We start from the raw sequence: 24,524 nt of genomic DNA on the forward strand, positions 1-24,524 counted from the left end.
GTGGACATACATCAAACAATGAACCAAATATAGTGCTGTGACAGTGGTACCAGCAGCTGCCATTATCCATTTGTCTAAAGGTGCCAAATTTAGTATTCATAATCATTTATAGTTGTAGAACAGAATACACAGCTATTTTCATTATCTATGTCTTAATGCTAATTGCAATAATTAAATTGCTTACATTAAAGATAATATTTTTTAAAACTCAACATGCCTTGAAGCACAATCACCCTTCTACCTCATTTGCAAATGAGAAGTGAAGTAAGAACATGTAAAGCTGAAGGTTATGTCCCAAAGTGACTGTATTGCTCTTAGGCAATGTTCTACTTTTGAATAATAAAAAGGGTAAAGGGTATGAAACTAGTCATATTCACAGTGCACAGCATACTACAATCACTATACAGCCCAGTGGCATGACCACAGAATTCTGTTCAGTTGGAATGTCCACAGGATGTTGGGTAACACCTTCTCCTTAAAACAGTGTTCATTCTACAGCAACTGCTTTATCCCAGGTGCAAAGTATAGATCATTCATCATTTATCCTTGTAGAAGAGTTGGGTGCAACATTCACACTCATTACTCTAGTTTACAACAAAGCAAAATAGTCATAAGTCATAGATTCCAAAAGCACCCAGTCAGTGTGTACAGACTTCTACAAGATCTCAGAACCCCTAGTGGGTCCAGTAGAGGTAAGGGTCTCATAGAGCATATTTCATCTTGTAAGGTTGTGATATAAATAAAAGATGTGATATGCATGACAAGACAGAAACATACATTTCTGGTTCCTAGCTAGGATAAGCAGCCATCCTAACAAACACTTGGAAGTTAAACTCTGAAGTACTTATATGGCATATTCATTCAGTTTAGAAAGTTTCTCATATAGGGTCAAGACATAAGGACAATAATGAGACTATATTTGACATTCATATTTTACTTAAGGCATAAATGTGTATTTAATGAGAAGCAGAGCAAGAAGCACATGGCCCTCCTCCATAATTGTTGTTCCACACATTCAGATGTTCATAAACTATATTCTTTGGTGATCTCTTCAGGATTCATGGTGAAGACAAACAAATAATTATTCACACTAGCCAAGGAGCTGAGTGTCTGTTGGGGCCCAGTGTTGAAGTCAAGCTGTGACCTATTGAAGGGTCCCTTGAAGAGGGGAGTGAGGAATGAAGAGATGCATATATATGTATATATATAGAAGTATATGGATAGAAAGATAGAGGCACAGGATAGCTTCAAGAGGGCCCTGGGTTTATTCATAATGGACTTTTATACATCAGCAAGCGGAGGAGCAAAAGACCTCTGCCTCTCAAGGTCAAGATATAAAGTACCAACAAGTGTAAAACCCTTCAAAACACCTGGTAACCACACCTTTGGCCAAATATTCCTATTATGCAGCCTTGCTGGGTAAAGGAAGCTCAGACTTTCTGATCTTGAGTAAGGCCTTACTAGAGAGCCTCTCTGGGCCTCCACAGTGACTAAATAACTTCCTAAAGTTATAAAAATAGAATTAGCATCCTTTCAAGTACAGATGTAAACACTACTTTCTCGGTAAGGGCCCCTTGGTCCTGCTGCCTCATCACAGGCCTGGGCTCCACCTTCTTTGGTTTTTCTGCAATACCTGCCACTTCCTGCACACCATTAATTTGCTGTACAATTCCTTTAGCTTGATGTCTTATCATTGTCTGCCACTAGTAATAGTGACACTCTCTTTAAGCCAATTAATAGGGACTGTGTAATTTCAGTGCCTCATTTTAGGAAGAGCCATGGGAAGTCTCTTTCTGACCATTCTTTTTCTATAGTGAAATTCAAATGCAATGTGATTCATCTTTAACACAATTTTCTTCCTTTTCTGGTGCCATGAGAAAGTGATATGGGTGGCTGAAAAGCTCGCTTGTAATATGCATCTCCAGTGTCTCACTTAATGTAAGGACATTTCCTCATTGGCTGACCTTGCCTTTTGAATGACCATTTTCTGAGCATTTTCTTCAGCATACACAATGCCTGAAAATGAAGATTAAGCCTCAAATATTAATGATAAGATGTTTGTCACAGGACTCAGTGCTCTAGACCACTGAGTTCTATTCCATAGTAGAAGGCTCTCTTGCAGAAACAAGCTCCTTAGGATTCCTTTAGTTTCAAGGCAACTGCTATTCATTTGTAACTCACAATTGTACATTATCAAAGTAATGGCCAATGTTGAGTCAAGAGGTTATGACTCTATTCCATCCTTACATACTAATATTGTGAACACAAACAAGTATCATATACTTTCTATGCCTTTCTATGTTCTCACAATATGTAAAAAATTGCTTGTTTATTTCCTATTTTTTCAGATGTTAGAAAAAAAATTTAATATATGGATAATTTTACCAAGTAAAATATTACAGAATGTGAATAATTTTAATTGCATTTATAGTGACTTTAAGTAATGGTACTTTGGTAAAACAAGACATATTTATGTTTCACTATCAAAAAATTATTCCAATCACACAACATCTTTTCCATAAATTCTGTAGTCAGGAAGCAAACATTATTTCACAGGCATACTTGAGATCAGATAACACTAGTCTTCAGCCTGTAACTTAATATGATTAAAATACAGATGATATTATTTAACTTGAGAAGTACATTTACTAGTAGTTTATATTTTCTAGAGAGCACCCTGGTGTTTTTATGCTTGTTAGTAACAACTGGCAGTAAACATAGTACTTTTACAAATTCTGACTGTGAAACTGAATAATATGAAAAGTCCTTAAGTGGAGAAATAGTCATCTTGACATAGAAGGCACCCATCCCACATGTTAAAAATGCCAATTCATATTTCCAAGACATCTTATGATGTGTAAATATTCCCACATGATAACTAGCATAATCTTAACATTGGATCTTAGCCCTGTTAACATCCTAGGAGTGTCTTAGCTGTTTCTAAAATTCCTGCCACACTGTACATCCAATCCAATTACTTCTATGTTTGTAAAAGTTACTTTTCTGGCTGCTTGTGCTTCCACTTCATTACACAGGATTCCTGTTTTATCTAGCAAAGAATCCAAAAGTTGTTTCCAGAAGCTATTTGCAGAAGTTTCTTCAACTTGAGAAACCATCTTGGAAAGAGACAAGGTTTCTAATTGACACTGGAAATTGTCTGTCTGCCTGAGAGCACAGACGGAGGCTCTTAATCACACCCACACCAGCAAAAAACAAACGAAAAACAATGGCATTTCTTAAGACAGTCCACGAATCCCTTGCATCATTTTCTGTTTCTTCATGATAATCCTTACCTCAACCATATCCACCCATTCTCGTACATTAAGAAAGCTTTTTTCACAAGTAACATCATACAGCAGTAGGACACCATCTGCTTTTCTGAAGTAAGACTTGGCAATACTTCTGAATCTGGAAAAGACAAAGCAAAAGCTCAGCATCAGCCTGTTATCTGATCCTTGCCTTTCCCTTCATCTCTCAGATGGCCTTTAGTTTTTACTTTCTATAATCAATTCTAACAAAGACTACCAATAAGCTTCTCTAAGAGAGGTATAGTGATCATTGAAAAGCTCATCCTTTTCTCCACCTGGAAATTCCAAGAATGTCTCCTAACCCCAAACTTTAGCCCCAACAATTGTGAAAGCATAATGAAAAAAAAAACAAAAAACAAAAAACAAAAAACAAGTTCAACACCAGAAGCCAGCAAATACAGATAGGAAACCAAATACTTGTCTCAAAAACCAGTCAGGGAGTGACTGAAAAAAAAAATCTGATATTGACTTATGTCCTTTGCATGCACCTGTGTACCTTCCCAAATACAAATGTGCAAAGACACAGATATGCAAAATGGTAGAATGTCCAGTTTGCTGGAGAATTGTGTTCTGAAAGGTCAGGAGGAGGTTTTTGTGTTTGTTTTGTGTTTTAAATGAAAGGAGATAATATATTAAGGGGTGGGAACAGAGGAACCTGGATATATGCTGGGTTTTGCCTGTGGCCTAATCTCTAAGAGGTCAAAAAGGGGGGGAACAGTGAGATAAGATTTGCAGTAACCAAGGGCAGATTGTGTCTCCATAGTCATCACTGAATCTTAGTGCAATGAATAGTACAGACCCAGTCCCTAAAACATACTCATTGCACAACTGAGAAAATTTTGACCCACAGCAAGTTAGATAAAATTAAAATGTATACTTAATACTTTTGGTCATTGGCAAGAAATCTAAACTTCCATGACCAGAAGTTTATCTGCCCCTTATCTTGTGTAACCATTGCCCTTCAGTCAAGGATATTTGGGAGGGTCTCTTTGACCATCATGTAGTGCTTCAAAACTAAGTACCCCTCACAGTGACACTGTGTTCAGAAATATTGCCTCCTCTCCACAGGAAAGCATGCAATCACAACCAAACATCAGCTCAAAAGAAGATCAAAGACCCTCTTCTCTTACAAATAATACAAACATATGGGAGGAGATGTTAGAAAGATGAGCTTTATTGGTATTACATATACATGACAATTACAAGTACAGAATCTTCAAGCACAGTAATATATTATGAATATAAACAGTATAGTAAACCCTATGAGGCTTTTATTTGTATTCTTTAATTCAAAACACTATGAAAAGCACTTGCCTCTCTTGCCCAGCTGTATCCCAGAGCTGAAGAACTGTTCGTTCACCATCTACAATCAGAGTTTTCATATGGAAATCAACTCCTGAAATAGAAATAGCACAGGTAATTATGTATGTTTTGGCTAAAATCAAAGCCAAAGTAGAAAGAAATGCACTTGGCCTTCAAAGAACAAACTTCAGATAAGTCAATTTACATATATAGATAAAGCTGTACTATCTGCATTCTGGCTAACTTAAGGTATACCTGACTCTATCAAATAGAGCAATCTTAGTTCTTTTTTCCTAGATGGCTGAACTAAGTCCTATATGTGTACATGCAAAACTATAAGAATGTATGTATATGCACATGCATATATATTATGTGCATGCTGTTTATACAACAAATACATGTATGCATATAACTGTATATATATGTATATGGATGCTCACATGTGACTAGTGCACTCACATACACATTTATATTTATGTGTGTGTGAATATGTGTATGTTTATCACACATACAAACACACAAACATACATACATAGGTATGTCATGTTCTCCAGGAACCAGAACAATACTTCAGTTCTTTTATAAATTAAATTGAAGTAGACTTTCACTTTTGTTTTCTTAAAGTGTTTATCAGAGAACTATAAATTTATAGATACGTCCAATGTGGTGAAGGCAATCAATTTGGTTTATCATTTGTGATTGTCTAAATAACTCCTTAGATGAAGAAAAGTAAATGATAATTAGTATATTTCAGATACCTTCTACTGCTTATTATGTAAATTTGAAAAACATGGCACTAAAATTTTCTTTTTGTTGTTGTTATTTCTTTATGTAGTTTTGTTATCTACAAAAGTGGTAAGAAGAATTAAGAAATGCTCCCTCAGTTTCTAAAATTGTTTATTTCATCTTGATTTAACTTTGATAGGTTGTATATATGAAATTGTTCATCCATTTCTTTTAGGTTTTCCAGTTTGGTGGAATAAAAGGGTTTTTTTTTAATTTTATGATATTTACATCTTATTAATTCATTTGTGTGTATATTATAATTGTATGCCATGTGTGTAAATGCCTATAGAAGTCAGGAAGGATTGTAGCATACCCAGGAGCTGGAGTTAACAGGGAAGTATGAGCTGCCTGATATGGGTGCTAGAACAGAACTTGGGCCCTCTGCAAGAGCAGTACATGCTTCTCAATAACTAGCCCTGGGATACAGATTTTTAAATTTATTATTCTCTAAGTTATCTGGGTGTCTATTGTAATCACTTCATTTCCTCTCTTTTTATAAATTTGGATCATCTCTCTTTTCATCTTTGGTTAATTTGACTACAGATTTGTCAATCTTGTTGATTTTCTCTAAAAAACCAACTCTTCATTCACTGAATTTGTATTTGGGGTACTGTTGTTCCTATTTCACTGATTTCAGCCCTCAATTGAATTATTTCTTCTCCTCTTCTATTTTGGATACTCTCTGCTGTTGTTTTCTGTAGCTTTCAGGTATGTTGTTAAGTTACTATTATATGATCTCTCCTAGTATATGATGTAGGCACTTAGTGCTATGAACTTGCCTCCTACAACTGCCTTTACAGTGTCCCAGAGATTTAGGTATGTTGTGTTTTTATTTTCATTCTATTCTAAAAGGTGTTTCTTTCTTGATTGATCCCTTCCTCCAATTTTCATTCAGTACTGACTTGTCAAGTTTCCAGCAGTTTGTATACTTCCTGTTTTGCTATTGCTATTGCTGTCAGCATCCTTAAGCCATGACAGCCAGAAAAGATGCAAGATGTTTTTTCAATGTTATGCTATCTGTTGAGAATTGCTTTGTGTCTCATCACCACTCTGATAGAGTATATTTTTCAGGGATCATTTATTCATTTTTGGCCTCTTGGGTGTAGTTAATCTTTTCAGACTAAAATACTCCAATATCTATTATTAATCTAAAGGCAAAATTTCTCAAGAAAATACTTGTAAACTGAATTTAAGAACATATCAAAGATGTTAACTATCATCATAATCAAGTTGGCTTCATCCCAAAGATTCAAAATGGTTCAAAATATGTAAATCAAAGAACATAATCCTCTACATGATCCTCTCATTTGATGCAGTAAAAGACTTTGAAATAATACATCTACCTATGATAAAAGTCTTGGAGAGATTAGGAATACAAGGTACATTTCTCAATATAATAAAAGAAATTATTTACTTTAATTCTACATCCTCAATAGTGAAAAACACAAAGCATTTCCACTAAAATCAGAAACAAGACAAGGATGTCTACTCACTTTATACAAATTTAGTATAGGACTTGAAATATTACCTGGAGCAATAGACAACTTAAGGACATCAAGGGGAGTCAAGTAAGAAAAGAAATCAAAGTATCTTTTTTTGCAGCTGTTATGATAGTGTATGTAAGTTACCCTAAAAATTCCACCAGGAAACTAATACGGCTAAGAAGCAAGACACAAAAATTAACACACACACACAAAAATAAAGGACCCTATATCTTACATTCAAATGAAAAACAACCTGAGAAAGAAACCAAGGAAACAATACCTTTTACAACAGCCTCAAAAAAAAAAAAAAAAAAAAAAGAAATCTTGAGATAACTCTAAGTAAGCAAATACTTGTACAATAAAATCTTTAAGGCACTGAAGAAAGAAATTGAAGAAGATATTAGAAAATGCAAATACCTCTGACATTCTTGTATGGGTAGGAGTATTGTGACAAAGGCCATTCTACCAAAAGCAATTAAATGCAATGCCTATCAATAGTCCAACACAATTCTTCACAGAAACTGAAACTGCAAATACAATCTTCAAATACAATCTTCAACTTCATACACAAACACAAAAACACAAGATCCCTAAAATAATTATGAATAATAAAAGAACTGCTGGAAATAACACTATCTTCAATCTCAAACTGTGTTAGAGCTCCAGTATTAAAAAACCATCATGTCTACACAGAGAAAAACAACAACAACAACAACAAAGAAAAACAGGATGTTATTGGCATAAAAATAAATACATTGATGAATGGAACTGAACTGAATATCAAGACATAAGTCCACACACCTATGGAAATTTGATGTTTGATAAAGAAACCAAAAATACACACTGGGGGAAAGAAGGCATCTTCAACAAATGGTGCTGGTCAATCTGGATAGCTACATGTAGAAGAATGCAATTAGATCCATACTATTACTCTGTACAAAATGCACTCCAAATGGATTAAGAAGCTTAGCACAAGACCAGATACCCCCACAACGACAGAAGAGTAGATAGGGAATAAGCATGACTTCAGTGGCATAGGAAAGGACTTTCAGAACATGGTTTCAACAACATTGTCCTTTAGACCAACAATTAACAATAAGACCTCATGAAAAGCTTCCGTACTGTAAGAACACTGCAATTTTGGCGCACATAATGAGAAAAAAATCCTTACCAATTATATATCTGATAGGAGATTAAGTTCTAGAGTATATAAAGAATTGAAAATAACTGAATATCAAGAAAACAACTCAATTAAAATATGGGATACAGAATGAAGCAGAAAGTTCTCAAAAGATGAAATGCAAATGGCTGAGAAATATTTAAGGACATGTTCAATATCCTAGGCCATCAGGAAACAGTAAATGAGAACTACTTTGAGATTTCTCTTACCCAGTCAGAATGGTTAAGACCAAAAAAAAAACAAAACAAATGTCAGTTGATACTGGTAAGAACACAGGGAAAGGGGAATACTTAGTCATTGCTGTTCCAAGTGCAAATTGTACAGCAATTATTATGGAAATCAATGTAGTGCTCAGGAAGCTGGAAGCAGATCTTCCTCAAGACAGAGCTATACCATTATTGGGCATGTAACCAAAGAACTCAATATTCTACTACAGAGATACTTGCTCATTCATGGTCTTTGCTGTTCTATTCATAACAAGCAGAATTTGGAAACAGGCCAGATGTCTTTCAACTGAGGGATAGGTAATTAAAATGACACATATTTACATAATGGAATATTAGTTAGCTACTATGAAAATTGAACTTATTAAATTCATAGGCAAATGGTTGGATCTAGAAATATATAATCCTGAGTGCGATAACCCAGGCCCCTCAAAACAAATATCCATGTTTTCCCTTCTATGTGATTGTTTGCTTTTACACTTTCAATATGCTAAAGTAACATAACAATAAAATAACTCCTGAAGACATGCTGCTATACCTACAGATAAATGTCTTGCTCAACCTACATCAGAGAAACTTCTTGTTACAGTAAGTGGAAATTAACACAAAGACCCACAAATGGAAAAGACACAGAGAGTGGGAGATTTTGGAGCACTTGGCCCTAAAAGAGATTCAGGCTCATTAATCTATGAGGAAGAGGAAGCAAAAAAGCTTTTAGGAGCCAGATTGGATGGATGACTCCAAGGAAATAGTGTCTTCCAGAGACAAAGGGACTGATGAACATACGAACTGACAGAGACTACATTATAGGCATAGGACCTAATAGTTTCAAGCCAGTTGGGGGTCAGAGTAGTGAGAGAACTGGACAATGGTCCCTACCCTTAACAATGAAGGTATCTGTAATTGGTATCTATTGGTGAGGGGAAAATCAGTTTTCTACAATAGAGGTTACTACGTATATGACCCACACTCCAGGGCAGGCCTCTCAACACAATAGAACTCCATGGCTTTTTTTTTTTTTAACGTGGATTTTGCTTTTGAAAGATAGAGAGAAGTGGGGAGAGAAAGGATGACATTGGGTGGGTAGGGCAATAGGAGTATCTGGAAGGAGTTGAGGGAGGGGAAAATATGATTTAAAAAATTTAACCAAAAAAAAAAAGTTTTGGTGGATGAGCTGGAGGGATAGCTCAGCTGTTAAAGGCTAGGCTCACAACCAAAAATATAAAAAAGTTTTGGTGGTTTGAAAGAAAATGTCCCCCAAAGGGAGTGGCACTATTAGGAGGTTTGGCCTTGGTGGAAGAAGTATGTCACTGTTGGGGCAAGCTTTAAGGTTTCTTTTGCTGAAGCTTCCATCAGTGTTACAGTCAGTTGACTTCCTGTTGCCTGCAAGCCAAGATGAAGCCAGCATGATATCTGTGCACCACCGTGCTCTACACCATGATGATAATGGACTGAACCTCTAGTCTCCTCAATTAAATGTTTTCCTTATAAGAGTTGCTATGGTTATGGTGTCTCTCTTCATAGCAATAAAAACCTTTACTAATACAATAGAATTAAAAAGACTGAGAAAGGCCAAAAGAAAGAAAAGAAAAAGAAATATTATTGCTACATAAAATCATTTTCTTGAGGACATATGGAAAAGAGCACAAATACAAATTTGAATTTAACTTAATCTCAAATTTTCAATGGTTATTGAGAAGTTCTTAACATAAAATTAAGGACCAGAAGGCTCTATCCCTAGCCACCAATGGAAATATGCACTTCCTTCCACATATCATTTTTAAAATTCATTTTGGTCTACTTATTTCCAATAGGTAGAAAGTTGGGATGAAAGTTCCGGCCATTCGTCAGCTTTCTTCACTGTGTACCTTAGCACTTCACAGTGCCAGGTGCTCAACAAAAGGCTTGAAAAGTAGATGTGGGATTAAAGAATCTACTATGTCTTCACAGGGTTTGTTTGAACCCACTATTTACAAGATTTCCACTGTCAGTCAATTTCTTTACTAGATTTTGGTGAAAATAAAGGATTATTCTACCATGAGGGCACACATACAAACACACATAGTGTCTATATACCTGAATGAGTATGTAGGTTTTTAAAATCTGTTAATCTGTGTATATAATCCTGAAAGAAAAGAAAACAAGCTATAGACGGTAATTCTTCTGCTATCAGTGGAGGTAAGAGCCATACCTAGGGTTGCACTTGTGTTCCCTTGAAATTCATTCTTGCAGAGTCTCGTGAGGAAGCTGGACTTCCCCACTGCAGCATCTCCAGCAAGCACAATCTTGTAAGCCTTCTGAGATGGGGGCTTGGAGTTATTATCCACCATGTCTGTCTAGAATGAAATAGCCACACAGGTGATGATGGGAGCCATTTTTCATCTTAAGTAGCATGCCATGAAGAAAAGAGTCTCAGGTGATACCTACTTGAGGTGAAAGAGCTAAGATGGGTTTTCTGGGGGAACTACCAGTGCTCCCTTCACCAACAGACCCCCGTGTCTTCCAGTGTAAGACAGAGGCCACACTTTCAGAATCAAATGCTTCTTCATCCCTTATATCAGAAACCTATCCAAAAAAATCAACAATTAAAAATCAAGTCCTTCACATACATATCACACACCAAAGAAAAATATAACTATGATACTGAGTCTACTATCAGTGTGATTATTAAACAAACCTCCTCTTCAAAGCACATCTTTAAGAATTTCACCCGGCCTGAGACCCCAGCCACTTCTTGAGAATCAGAAACCAGCCCCCAGCTTCATTCCTGCCCTAGAACTCCCACCTGGACAAGAGGTGAGTGCTTGGGGTCACACCCAGAGAGGCCCACACCTAGGTCACAGCCCAGGGCACCAGCCACTCCGGGGAAGACCTGCCCAACTGGGTCCCAGGTTCTGGGCATAGGGCAGGACCCCCCATCCCAACTGGGAAGGTTCCCCCTCTCCAAGACCCTCTGGTGAACCTTATAACCTCCACTCCCACACACCCATCTGCCCGAGACTCCAACCACTTCCTGAGAATTAGAAACTAGTCCCCAGCTTCCATCCTCCCCCAGAACTCCCATGTGGACCAGAAGTGAGTGCCTGGGGTTGTAGTCAGAGAGGCAACCACCTCTGGGTCCCACCCCTGGGCACCAGCCATCCTGGGAGGACCTGCCCAACTTGACACCAGATTCTGGCCATTCAGGGGGCTCTGCAGGAAGGCTCCCATTTTCCAAGACTGCAGGCATACCCTGCAGTCTCCACACCCTGCCCCCACACCCATTTGCCCGAGACCCCAGGCACTTCCTGAGATTCAGAGACCAGACCCCACATCCCATCCTGCCCTGGAACTCACATCTGGACCACAGAGCCCCAGCTACCATCCACCCTGGAATTCCCATCTGGACCAGAGCTTCCATCCTGTCCCAGAGCTTCCATCTGGATAAGAGGAGCTCCCATCTGGACAAGATAAGAAGACCCCAGGAACTTCCTGAGACTCAGACTCCAGACCCCCAGCTCCTATCCGGCCAGCACTCTCATCTGGACCAGAGCTCCCATCCCTACCCAGAGCTTCCATCTGGACCAGAGAGAGGCTCCCTAAATCTGTCAGCTCTGTCTGAACCAAATGCACTGATAAGACCAAGAACAAACCCACTAGTAGTTGGGCAGACGTCAAGACAGAAGTACATACAACAAAATAAAGAGCAATACAGCATCACCAGAACCTAACCCTTCTCCAACAGCTAGACCTGAACATCATGGAATGGAAGAAGAAGAAAACAACCTTATAAGCAACATCATGAAGAGGTGAGAGCCTTATATAGAAGAAATCAAAAATAAAGTTGAGGAACAGACAAACAAAAAAATGGGAAGAATGCTATAAAAAACTAAGGAAAGGACAATTAAAGCAGAAGAAAACAATAAGTCACTGAAAGAAAATCATGAAAAAGCAAGGGAAACAGTTGAAGACCTGAAGAGGGAAATAGAAAAAATGAAGAAGACACTAGCAGAAGGAATGTTGGAAATAGAAAATCTGAGTAAACAAACAGGAACTTCAGAGGCAAGTATAACCAACAAAATGCAAGAGATGGAAGAGAGGATCTCTGGTGTTGAAGATACAGTAGAAGAAATAGATTCATCAGTCAAAGAAAACACTAAAACAAACAAAGTCATGACCCAAAATGTCCATGAAATTTGGGACACCATGAACACCAAACCTACAAATAATATGGATAGAGGAAGGAGAAGAATACCAACTCAAAGGCACAGAAAATATATTTAACAGGATCATAGAAGAAAACTTTCCCAACTTAAAAAACGAAATGTCTATGAAGATAAAAGAAGCCTATAGAACACCAAACAGAATAGACCCCCCAAAAAAGTCCCCTTGCCACATAATAATTAAACAACTAAACATACAGAATAAAGAAAGAATATTAAGGGCAGCAAAGGAAAAAGGCCAAGTATAAAGGCAAACCCATCAGAATAACATCTGATTTCTCGATGGAGACTTTGAAAGCCAGAAGGACATGGACAGATATAATGCAGACACTAAGAGACCATGGATGCCAGCCTAGACTAATATACCCAGCAAAACTTTCAATCATCATAGATAGAGTGAACAAGACCTTCCAAGACAAAACCAGATTTAACAGTACATATCCACAAACCCAGCCCTACAGAAAGCACTAGAAGGAAAATTCCAACATAAGGAAGGCAGTTACAACCATGAAAACAGAGGCAATAGAGAACACCACAGCAGTAAACCCCAAAGAAGGGAAGTACACACACACTACCACCAAAAAATAAAAATAAAAACAGGAACAAACAAACACTGGTCATTAATATCCCCTAATATCAATGGACGTAATTCACCAGAAAACCTACAATCTCATGGAAATTGAATAATGCTCAACTGAATCACCAATGGGTTAAGGAAGAAATACAGAAAGAAATTAAAGACTTCCTAGACATCAATGAAAATGACTACACCACATACCCAAACTTATGGGACACTATGAAAGCAATGCTAACAGGGAAATTCATAGCACTAAATGCCCACATAGAGAAGCTGGAGAAATCTCACACTAGTGACTTGACAGCACAAATGAAAGCCCTTGAACAGGAAGAAGTAAAGTCTCCCAGGAGGAACAGATGCCAGGAAATTATCATATGGAGAGCTGAAATCAATAAAATAGAAACAAAGAGAACAATACAAAGGATTAATGAAACAAAGAGTTGATTCTTTGAGAAGATCAGCAAGATAGACAAACCCTTATCCAAACTAGCCAAAAGACAGAGAGAGAGCATCCAAACAAAATCAGAAATGAAAAGGGGGACATAACAAGAGACAATGAGGAAATTCAGAGAATCATCATGCCATACTTCAAAAACCTCTACTCCACAAAACTGAAAAATCTAAAAGAAACTGATAATTTTCTGGATAGGTACCACATATCTAATTGAAATCAAGACCAGATAAACCATTTACACAGTCCAATATCCCCTAAGGAAATAGAATCAGTCATTAAAAGTCTCCCAAGCGAAAAAAGCCCTGGACCAGATGGTTTCAGTGCAGAATTCTACCAGATCTTCAAAGAAGACTTAATACAAATACTCTTTAAATTGTTCCACACAATAGAAGCAGAAGGAATATTATCAAACTCCTTCTATGAGGTTACAATTACCTTGGTTCCTAAACCAAACAAAGATGCAACAAAGAAAGAACTACAGACTGATCTCCCTCATGAACATTGTTGCAAAAATACTCAATAAAATACTGGCAAACAGACTCCAAGAACACAGCAAAACAATTATCAACCATGATCAAGTAGGCTTCACCCAGGGATGCAAGGGTGGTTTAACATATGAAAGTCTGTCAATGTAATACACCATATAAACAAACTCAAAGGAAAAAACGGTATGATCATCTGCCTAGACGCATAAAAGGCATTTGACAAAATCTAACACCCCTTCATGATAAAGGTCTTGGAGTGATCAGGAATACAGGGAATATACCTAAACATAATAAAGGCAATATACAGCAAGCCAACAGCCAACATCAAATTAAATGGAGAGAAACACAAAGCAATACCACTAAAATCAGGAACAAGGCAAGGCTGTCCCCTCTCCCCCTACTTATTCAATATAGTACTTGAAGTTCTAGCCAGAGCCATAAGACAACATAAAGAGATTAAGGGGATACAAATTGGAAAGGAAGGAGTTAAGCTTTCCCTATTTGCAGATGACATGATAGTATACATGAGTGACCCCAAAAATTCAACCAATGAACTGATACAGCTAATAAAAACCTTCAGCAACATTGCAGGATACAAGATCAACTCAAAAAAATCAGTAGCTTTCCTCTATACAATAGACAAACATGCTGAGAAGGAAACGAGAGATACATCACCCTTTACAATAGCCACAAATGATATAAAATACCTTGGGGTTACTCTAACTAAGCTTGAGACGGACCTATATGACAAGAACTTTAAGTCCCTGAAAAAAGAAATTGAAGATGTTAGAAAATGGAAAGATCTACCATGCTCATGGATAGGCAGGATTAACATAGTAAAAATGGCGATCTTATCAAAAGCAATCTACAGATTCAATGCAATCCCCCATCAAATTACCAACACAATTCTCCACAGATCTGGAAAAAATAATACTCAATTTCATATGGAAAAACAAAAACCCAGGATGGCCAAAAGAATCCTGTACAATAAAACAACATCTGGAGGCATCACAATCCCCGACCTCAAGCTCTACTATAGAGCTACAATAATAAAAACAGCTTGGTACTGGCATAAAAACTGACATGTGGAACAATGGAATCAAATTGAAGACCCTGAAATTAACCTGCACACCTATGAATATATAATTTTTGACAAAGAAGCCAAAAATGTACAATGGAAAAAAGAAAGCATCTTCAACAAATGGTGCTGGCATAACTGGATGTCAATGTGTAGAAGGCTGCAAATAGATCCATATCTGTCACTGTGCACAAAACTGAAGTCCAAGTGGATCAAAGATCTCAACATAAATTCAGCTACTCTGAATCTGATAGCAGAGAAAGTAGGAAGTAGTCTTGAACTCATTGGCACCAGAGATCACTTCCTAAATTTAACACCAGAAGCACAGATACTGAGAGAAACAATCAATCAATGGGACTTGTTGAAACTGAGAAGCTTTTGTAGAGCAAAGGACATGGTGAACAAGACAAAGCAACAGCCTACAGAATGGGAAAAGGCCTTCACCAACCCCACATCTGACAGAGGGCTGATATCCAGAATATATAAAGAACTCAAGAAATTAGACATCAAAATGCGCAACAGTCCAATTAAGAAATGGGCTATGGAACTAAACAAAGAATTCTCAACAGAGGAAGTTCAAATGGCTGAAAGACATTTAAGGAATTGCTCAACATCCCTAATTATCCAGGAAATGCAAATCAAAACGACTATGAGATACCACCTTACACCTGTCAGAATGGCTAAGATCAAAAGCACAGAAAACAGCCTATGCTGGAGAGCATGTGGAGCATGGGGAACTCTCCTCCACTACTGGTGGGAATACAAGCTTGTACAGCCACTTTGGAAATCAATATGGCACTTCCTTAGAAATTTGTGATCCATCTCCCCCAAGACCCAGCTGTAGCACTCTTGGGCATATACCCAAGGAATGGTCAATCATACCACAAGGGCATTTGCTCAGCTATGTTAATATCAGCATTGCTTGTAATAGCCAGAACCTGGAAACAACCTAGATGCCCTTCAACTAAAGAATGGATAAAAAAAAATATGGTACATATACACAATGGAGTACTACTCAGCAGAGAAAAACTATAATATCATGAGGTTTACAGGCAAATGGATGGATCTAGAAAAAGTCATCCTGAGTGAGGTAACCCAGACTCAAAAGGACAAACATGGTATGTACTCACTCATAGGAGGATACTAGATGTAAAACAAAGATGACTAGACTGCTACACAACTCCAGGGAGGCTACCTAGAAAATGGGACCCTAGGAAAGACACAGGGATCACCCAATGACAGAGAAATGGATGAGATCTACATTAACAACCTGGATGACGGTGGGAGTAATGAAGGGCAAGATTTGAGGGAAAGAAAGCTTAGGGGAGCGGGAGATCCCAGCTCGATCAAGAACAGAAAGGGAGAATGAGGAATAACAGACCATGATAAATGATGACCACATGAGAATGGGAATAGGCAGAGTGCTGGAGAGGTCCCCTGAAATCCACAATGATACATCCTCTGTAGACTGCTGGCAATGGTCGAGAGAAAGCCTGATCTGACCTAGTCTGGTGATCAGATGGCCAAACACCCTAACAGTCGTGCTAGAACTCTCATCCAATAACTGTTGGAAGTGGATGTAGAGATCCTCAGCCAGGCCCCAGGTGGAGCTCTAGGTATCCAATTGCCAAGAAAGGGAAGGGACTATAAGAGTGTGAATTGTTGAGCCCAAGATAGGAAAAAGCACAGGGACAAACAGCCAAAGGAATGGAAGCACATGAATTATGAACCAAAGGCTGTGGAGCCCCCAGCTGGATCAGGCCCTCTGGATAAGTGTGACAATTGAATAGCTTGAACTGTTTGGGAGTCATCCAGGCTGTGGGACCTGGACCTGTCCTTAGTGCATTAGCTGGCTGTTTGGAACCTTGGGCTTACACAGGGACACTTTGCTCAGCCTGGAAGGAGGGGACTGGACCTGCCTATACTGAATCCACCAGTTTTAAATGAATCCCCAAGGGACTCTTTGCCCTGGAGGAGATGGGAATGGAGGGGAGGGGCTGGGGTTAGGTGGGTGCGGGGGCAGGAGGGGGAGGACAGGGAAACCCATGGGTGATGTGAAAAATTAAAACACAAATATAATAATAATAAAAAAGGCATGAGGATGGGAGGGGGGCATAAGGGAAGTTAGATGTTTGAAATTAGAGGTAGATATAATCAAATTTCATTGTTTATATGTTTAAAATTCTCAAAAATGAAAACAATCTTAAAAAGTCTAAAAAAAAAAAAAAGAATTCCACCCTAGGTTGATAGGGGGAAAAAATCCATTCTAATGACTAAGCTTCCTATTTATGACCTTAATAGCACAGGTTATGTGGTGTTAAGAGAGATTCCCATAAAACATGATGGAAGATTTTAGTCAAAGGAAGGCTTCAGAGTGTCATGGTTTATAACTTACATCTGTGTCTGATGCATCTCCACCACGGCCCTCCTGTGTTCCATGTAAACTCTGAAATCCTCTCTGATGCTTGTAGTCCATCTCAGAGTCACACTCATTGGGGTCTCTCAAAGTAGACAAGCCACTGTCAAAACAACTCTCAGGCAAGCTGTCAACTTCATAATTCATCTTCTGCAGAGGATCACAGAGAGCCAAAGAGTCACAATCCTCATCTGCATATGAAGAATGGAATGACCTTGTGATAAAAGAGGAGACAACTTTACCAAGGAGTTCATATTGTACGAGAGCACAAAGGGACAGGCTGACAACATGGTCACTTGCCAGGAGATACATGATGTTCCTTACCTTAGCATAGGAGAGAAAGTGTAAAGTGCAATCAGTTCATTCTGTGCAATAATCTATGATGACAAAAGCCCTCAAGTGAGAAACCTTCTACATATAATTCTTTTAAGTTGGCTGGTCTATTTCCTGATACAAAGAATGAGTACCCTAGATACAAATACAATCTTACACTAATAAAAATATCCCTAGAATACAAGATTGTTTTTACTATTGTACAGTTTTACCATATTTGGAATAGTTCATCTGTTTCTATAGATTGTAACTCTTTTCTATTTGTTAGTCCATTTGTTTGTTTTCAAGACAGGGTGTTGGGAAATTTTTAGCTTGGGAGAGAGGAGGCGCAATTAGGCAAAGACTACCCTTATTCAAAGTCCTAATGACAAAACTAAGTTCAATTGTACCAAAGTTTGTCCTGGAAAACCAATGAGTTTATGGTGTGTACATACAGAGCATGGGTGAGGGTTTACTGACCAGACTGTGAATGAGCCCCAAGCAGCTGCACTGGAAAATCTCACCCAGTGTGGAGGATGGCTTCCCTGCAGTTGCACAAATAGAGCTCCCTCTTTTAGTCTTCCCAATATATCATATTTATTATGATCTAACATGTACTCTAGCCTTTCCCCAAGACTTAAAGGCCATATGCAATTAGGGCAAAACACGTATAACTGGTTACAGGATAATGACTGACTACAAAGGTGAAGGTCCAATGACCCTCTCTATCCCCTCCTTCTATGAGAAAGTCAACAGTCAATAGCCCAAGCCTCAAGATTTTTTGCAAGCAATCAGAGTTTTATATTACCACATAAAAGAAAAGCACCCTGTTAACTTCATATATCATTAACCACCAGGAAGGAAAATCTTTATAGGCCACAGCGGTTTCTAGTTGTGTTCCAAATGAGCAGATGAAGCTGTCTCTGCCTCTCTGAGGTGCTGATGATGTAACGAAGACACTGTCTCTTAACACATACTGTAGAGAAACTTTTATTCCGGTACCAGATCCTCATTTGTGGCATTGTTCTTTCAAGAATAAATCATGAGAGTTCTGAAGAAATTTTGTTTTTTATGCTTTCCTCTACATCTTGCTGAGAACTGCTCTTAACTACTAGTCCAAAAAGTAGCATCAAATCTGCACATTTTAAAAAGGTGTATTTTAGTAATAGCATGTTTTAACAACTTATAAATAAATAGGCCACATTTTATAAAATTAATAGATCAACAAACAAAATCGGGGTCATGTTTTTACACAGGCAGTCTGTATTGAGGGACTTTCCCAATGGAAGCAAGAGCATCAGTTACCACCAGGTGTGGTAGAGCACTATTGATCATGAGCAACTTGAAATCTCAGCAGCTGCTACATAATTGTCCCAATATTGGGCCTGATGACAATCCCCACAGGAGGAGAGAATGGACAGCATCATCAGGAGGGGGATCAGAACATCATTCGTGCTTGAATGGGACTCTCCAGTGACACTGTTGTTTGGGATCCCTCCTGTTCCTGTAAGTAAGCCCTATAAACTCACTGGTTTATCAAACTGGACTAGTATGAAACTGTATCTTTAGCATTTCCTTGCTATCCACATAGCCCCAAGAAAATGTCATGCAATATCAGGATACTAAGAATATACTTATTTATACTGAAAGTAATCCCCCCATATACAAAAGGGGACAAACCTGAGTTAGAAAGCTTCAAATACACAGAAAACTTTAATGTGTCCTTTTTCCTTTTTTTGAACACTTTGACATAACACACACTTAACTTTTAGCTACCAATGTTGGACATAAACATCCATGTGCACACACACACACACACACACACACACACACACACACACAATCACTGTTTATTATTTGATCTCTTAAGAGTTAAGTTAAATTATAATTTTTGCAACTTCAATTCTAATTTTTGGTATAACTTGGTGGATGTTTTAATATTTAGTAACTTATAAACCTAGTCACATTTTCTACTTTTTTACTTTTTTTAATATTAAACACTGACAGATCATGACAAAAGGCTCAAAACAATCACCATCCACAATGCAACAAACTAGGACATGATTAGAGGTGAGAATGGTGGATGTGCACACAATAAATCAAAGCATATTGAGAAAATAACTGCTCTTTATGAAATATTTTTACTTAATGTTTCTTCTTTTTTGAACTTATGAGCATTAATGTTAGATCATATTAAATATAATTACTTAAACATATTTCCTTATTTTAATTCAGCTCGAAGATAATTTGTCTTTCAACCTCAATGTACAACTCAGATAATAATAAAAGCAGGTGCTACATACCTATCATAGGCCAATGGTTGAGAAGAATGGTGATTAAATTTAGGACTGCTTCTAGAAATTGTATTTCCTGGTGATATATTATTTATACGCTGTAATACACAAATACTTGTTTAGTATGTAGACATTTTCTTTACCGCAGATATATGTGTTTATGCAAACCCATGCAATTTAACTCCCAATACAAATAAAAAGTCTATGACCCCCACATGAGCAAATATAAACATGAAAAAATCATTTGGAAAGTTTCAGCAAAGATAACAGACATACTTTCTCTTCCTGATCAGACTTAGCTCTTACATGGCTCTAGTACGCATTCCACAAGAGGCTGCTAGCTCCTCAGATTTGCCAGGACCCCACAACATCAGATTTGTCTCTTCAGGATGCATAATCTTGTTGAGTAACTATTCTGCATCCTAATATGGTCCTAGACTCTCCTGTAGGACCATATTAGGCTGAGTCACAAAAGTGGCATAAGAGTCTTCATTGTAAATACAATCTGGGGAAACTTCTTACCAGAGGATTTAAAATCCAAAACCCAAGGCCTTCATTCTTGCAAGAATCTGCTATAGGAAAATTAACTAGCTGCCTCTTCTTGACTAGAAACATTTTTTTTTTAATTTTTATGATCATAGGATTTTACACTTCCTTCTAACTAGCTCTAATATTATTAAACACTCCAAGGCTAAAATCACATGTTCAGCAACTTTCTCTAGTCTCTTAGAATATAAAATTTAAGAGTTTGGTTAACATCATTGAATTTATTTCTACAAATGGGCAAAACATATTTTTAATTTAGGAAAATTTTCCTTTTATTTTACATTAAAAGTGTTTAACCATAAGATAAATGTGAAGTTACTCTAAAATATCACATGGTTTTTCTATACCAAAACACTTGATCATGAGAAAGAACAGACTATCTTGTAAGATGACATCACATACCAAGGATCTGTTGAGCTTGCTGTAAGTGTTTTCCAGTGCACTCCTGAGGCCATCATTACTGTCATGCAGCTTTCGGTTAGCTGTTCTAAATAGGAAAGAAGTTGACAAACAGATACAGGAAGCACTGGAGGATCAATGCTCCCACTCTCTTTTCAGGCAGTGACATTCACAATGTACAGATATGTCGCACATTTTGTAAACTTATATTTCCCTTTGAACCCCAGAAACAGATACAAAGTGCAGTGACTGAATTGATTAGCTCTCTTTCCTGAAGGCCTGGGAGAATTTTAAGAATAAATATGCTGGGCTATGGCACTTGCTCTTAACTTAGATAATTCCTGTGCCAATAGGCTTAATGTAAGTCTCTGTTCTCCCAGTTTACACAACTTATCCCCAAGCACTGATTCATCATGCTATAGCATGCTGACTATTCCTGCACCTCATTCTCTTACACCCTGATGGTATTTCAGTATCAAGCATACACTTAGTTACAGATCTCAGACTGATTGGGTGTAAAAACAAACTTAAGTAATTACTTCATGGGATATCATGGAAGTCATTTAACATCTGCTTCTCTTGGCTAAAAAATAAGGATCACAGAGTCCCTGTCTCATAGACTATCTAGTTTTCCTGTTTATAGCCACTTCATCCTTCATATCACAGCCCTGTTATCCCTCCCACCATGAGCACTTGATTGACCTTCAACAGCTCTCCATGGGGGAAATGCAATTTTCCTCTGTCACACTTCTCTCACTTGGTGATATCTGTCATATTTATTTCTATGAGAAACCAGTTTTTGTGTTCCTCTTCTCTACTATCCTCAGTTCCAGGGGTTCCTCACCCACGAAAGCTGTTAACTGAGAAATCTACTGTATGAGTTAACAAGCGAATGAATTAATAAGATTATATAAAAAGTGACTTCTGCACTTTCCACCTTAGAGAGTTAATGAACATTAAAAACTGGAAACATTTGCTCAGGCCATTTAGAAGACTGAAAACCAAAGAATATAACTAACGTGTAAGTGAAATAAATGAGGGAATATCAAGATTTCTTGAGAAATATCCTCAGAAGATGGAATTACTACAACTCTGTTGTGAAGTTGATAGATTAGGATAGAATATATTAGGAAATCTTTTTTTAAAAAAACAAAGAAAATAAAACCAAAAAAAATGTATATCTGTATAAAGTGAGAAAGAATGACTAAATACTATCCAAATGTCCCATTCATGTGAGGATGTGAGGAGCTCTCCAGATATGCAGTAGAGAACAAAGAAGGAGAAGACTGAATTCCTTACAGGGGCATAATATAGATAGATGTTTGACATATACTTTTCAGACAAGGGGGGGACCTTGAGAACTAGACTGTGTTGGAGTAATTCAGTTAGAGGTAGATGAGTCAGAAAGTGAAGGGGACATGCTAAATGTACTGCAGTGAGAACAGTGACCTGAACTCTGGACATGGCAGATTGTTAATAAAACATGTGCCACATGTAACACAAACATTAGCTAAAATGCAATGAGCATTTCATATGAGAACTTACTGGAGGATTTCAATTTGCCTCTCAAGACTACTGCGATCTTCAGTGTACTCTCGGATTATTTCCAGATCCCTGCAAAATTATATGTAAGGTTTCAGTGAGGAGAGATGAGACAGCAGCTATGAGCAAATCTCAGCACTAGCTTGCAATCCTTACAAGTTATCATGCCTTATCTGTAAAAACCTGTCCTTTGCTGCTGAGGTAAAACCCAGCAATCTAAGTTCCTCAGTCAAAAATTTGGGGCCCTTTCAGAATGTCTGTAAACTAGCTTACCAGCTTTTAGTGTGTTTTTAAAGGTGTTTCCTATTCAAACCATTTTTTTGTCCAAAAGTCTGATCATTTATTCCCAAGCCAGTCTTTCTATTACATTGTTTCTCTGACTTTCCTCTTATCTACAACATCTGTAAGACTTTTTTTTCCATCTGTGATGTGGAGATAATAAAGGTTCCTACAAGATAGAATAGTCTGTGGATGAAGGTCTAAACACTAACAATGTGCTAAGGATGCTCCTGGTTAATGGCAATGTTAGTTGTGTCAGTAGATATTACTGCCACTGGGTCCTCTTGTCTTTGGTCCAACATAAGCTGACCTTTGCTCCAGTATTCACCTCCTGTATTGCCTTAACACAGGCTGAAACAAGACAGTAACCCAGTCCTGATGTTGCTAATGATATTACTGCTGGCCCTCAGTGCATACTGCTTGACTTTTTGTCTTGGCTTTCCCAACTGAACTTGAAATTTTTAAAGGGCAGCAGTATACATTTCTTTTATATATATATGCTGAACTCACAATCCAGAAAGAACATATCCAGTAAAAGTTGTACAGTTTAATACTACAAAGCCTCAATTCTGATTGAAGTTTGAAAATAAATAAAACCATTTCCCCCAAATGCCCAAATTTACTCTCTGTATATGCATACATCTGTATCTCTCACATAAAATGCCTGACTCTCATTATGAGAGGTTCTAAGTTATTAATACCAACACCTCAAACCAAATGCACTGAATAATTAATAACTCTCATTCTTATGTTTTACACCAGCATTCCTATTTGAAAAGCACTTTTAACAGAAGATTGTATTTACACAGTATTTTCTTCCCATGACCCCCTAAACCAAACATTTTTTTTTAAGTCCTGCACTATCCTAAGAGGCAAATAATCAAATAGTTACTCTTTTAAAAAGATTAAGCATGCATACACACACACACACACACACACACACACACACATATTCTCTCCCCCTCCCCCTCCCCCCCCCCCTCCCCCTCTCCCTCTCTCTCCCTCTCTTTCCCCCTTTCTCCCTCACACACACACACACACACAAATTTGTCATTAAATGTACCATCATTAGAAATGTGTGTGTATATATATAAATTTTCCCAAAGTTAGTGAATGACTCTTTATTATTAATAATTCCCTACCGTTCAGAATTCAGACTCTGGTCGGCAAAATCACTTTTCAAAGCATCTAGTTCACTCTGAAGGAAGGCTACATTTGTCTGGGCTTCCAAAAGATCTTTCTTGAGTTTTTGATTTTCCTAAAGAAAATGAACCACAAGGGACATTAGACTCAGGGTTTCTTGCTTCTAGAAATATGAAGCAGTATATAGTATAACCTCATACAGATAAAGCTCCTGCCCTTCTTCAGTTTTTCACATCTTCCTGTTCAAAGAACTAATTATATATTCAAATATTATATATTATAAAAGTTTAAAATCGTTTTTCATTTTGTACCTGACATTTGTCCCAAATTATAATAAACAAGGTCTGGCAATAATGCACTCATATTATTAGAAAATTAATCAAGTTGGAATATATAAACACCTTCCCAAAATTAGTTACACTGGTTGCTTTTAATAATAAATACTATCATCTAATTTGTTTAAAAATGTAAATAATAGGTATAGTTATTAAATTTTACATTTTTCTTTAAAAG

General features: G+C 37.5%; 1 protein-coding gene across 1 annotated transcript in view; it reads right to left on the minus strand.

Annotated features, from left to right (window-relative positions):
- Positions 1 to 24,524, minus strand: part of Rasef (RAS and EF-hand domain containing) — a 74,197-nt gene that overhangs the window by 13,597 nt on the left and 36,076 nt on the right. Inside the window, exons 6-14 of the mRNA XM_036177332.1 lie at positions 24,011 to 24,126; positions 22,593 to 22,661; positions 21,051 to 21,135; positions 20,112 to 20,200; positions 17,476 to 17,710; positions 10,712 to 10,849; positions 10,476 to 10,620; positions 4,623 to 4,704; positions 3,294 to 3,408 (exon numbers count right to left, since the gene is read on the minus strand). Coding sequence (XP_036033225.1) covers positions 3,294 to 3,408; positions 4,623 to 4,704; positions 10,476 to 10,620; positions 10,712 to 10,849; positions 17,476 to 17,710; positions 20,112 to 20,200; positions 21,051 to 21,135; positions 22,593 to 22,661; positions 24,011 to 24,126 — 1,074 coding nt within the window. The remainder of the gene's footprint in view (positions 1 to 3,293; positions 3,409 to 4,622; positions 4,705 to 10,475; positions 10,621 to 10,711; positions 10,850 to 17,475; positions 17,711 to 20,111; positions 20,201 to 21,050; positions 21,136 to 22,592; positions 22,662 to 24,010; positions 24,127 to 24,524) is intronic.

Source organism: Onychomys torridus, chromosome 2 (assembly GCF_903995425.1).
Source record: "Onychomys torridus chromosome 2, mOncTor1.1, whole genome shotgun sequence".
NCBI lineage: Eukaryota > Metazoa > Chordata > Mammalia > Rodentia > Cricetidae > Onychomys > Onychomys torridus.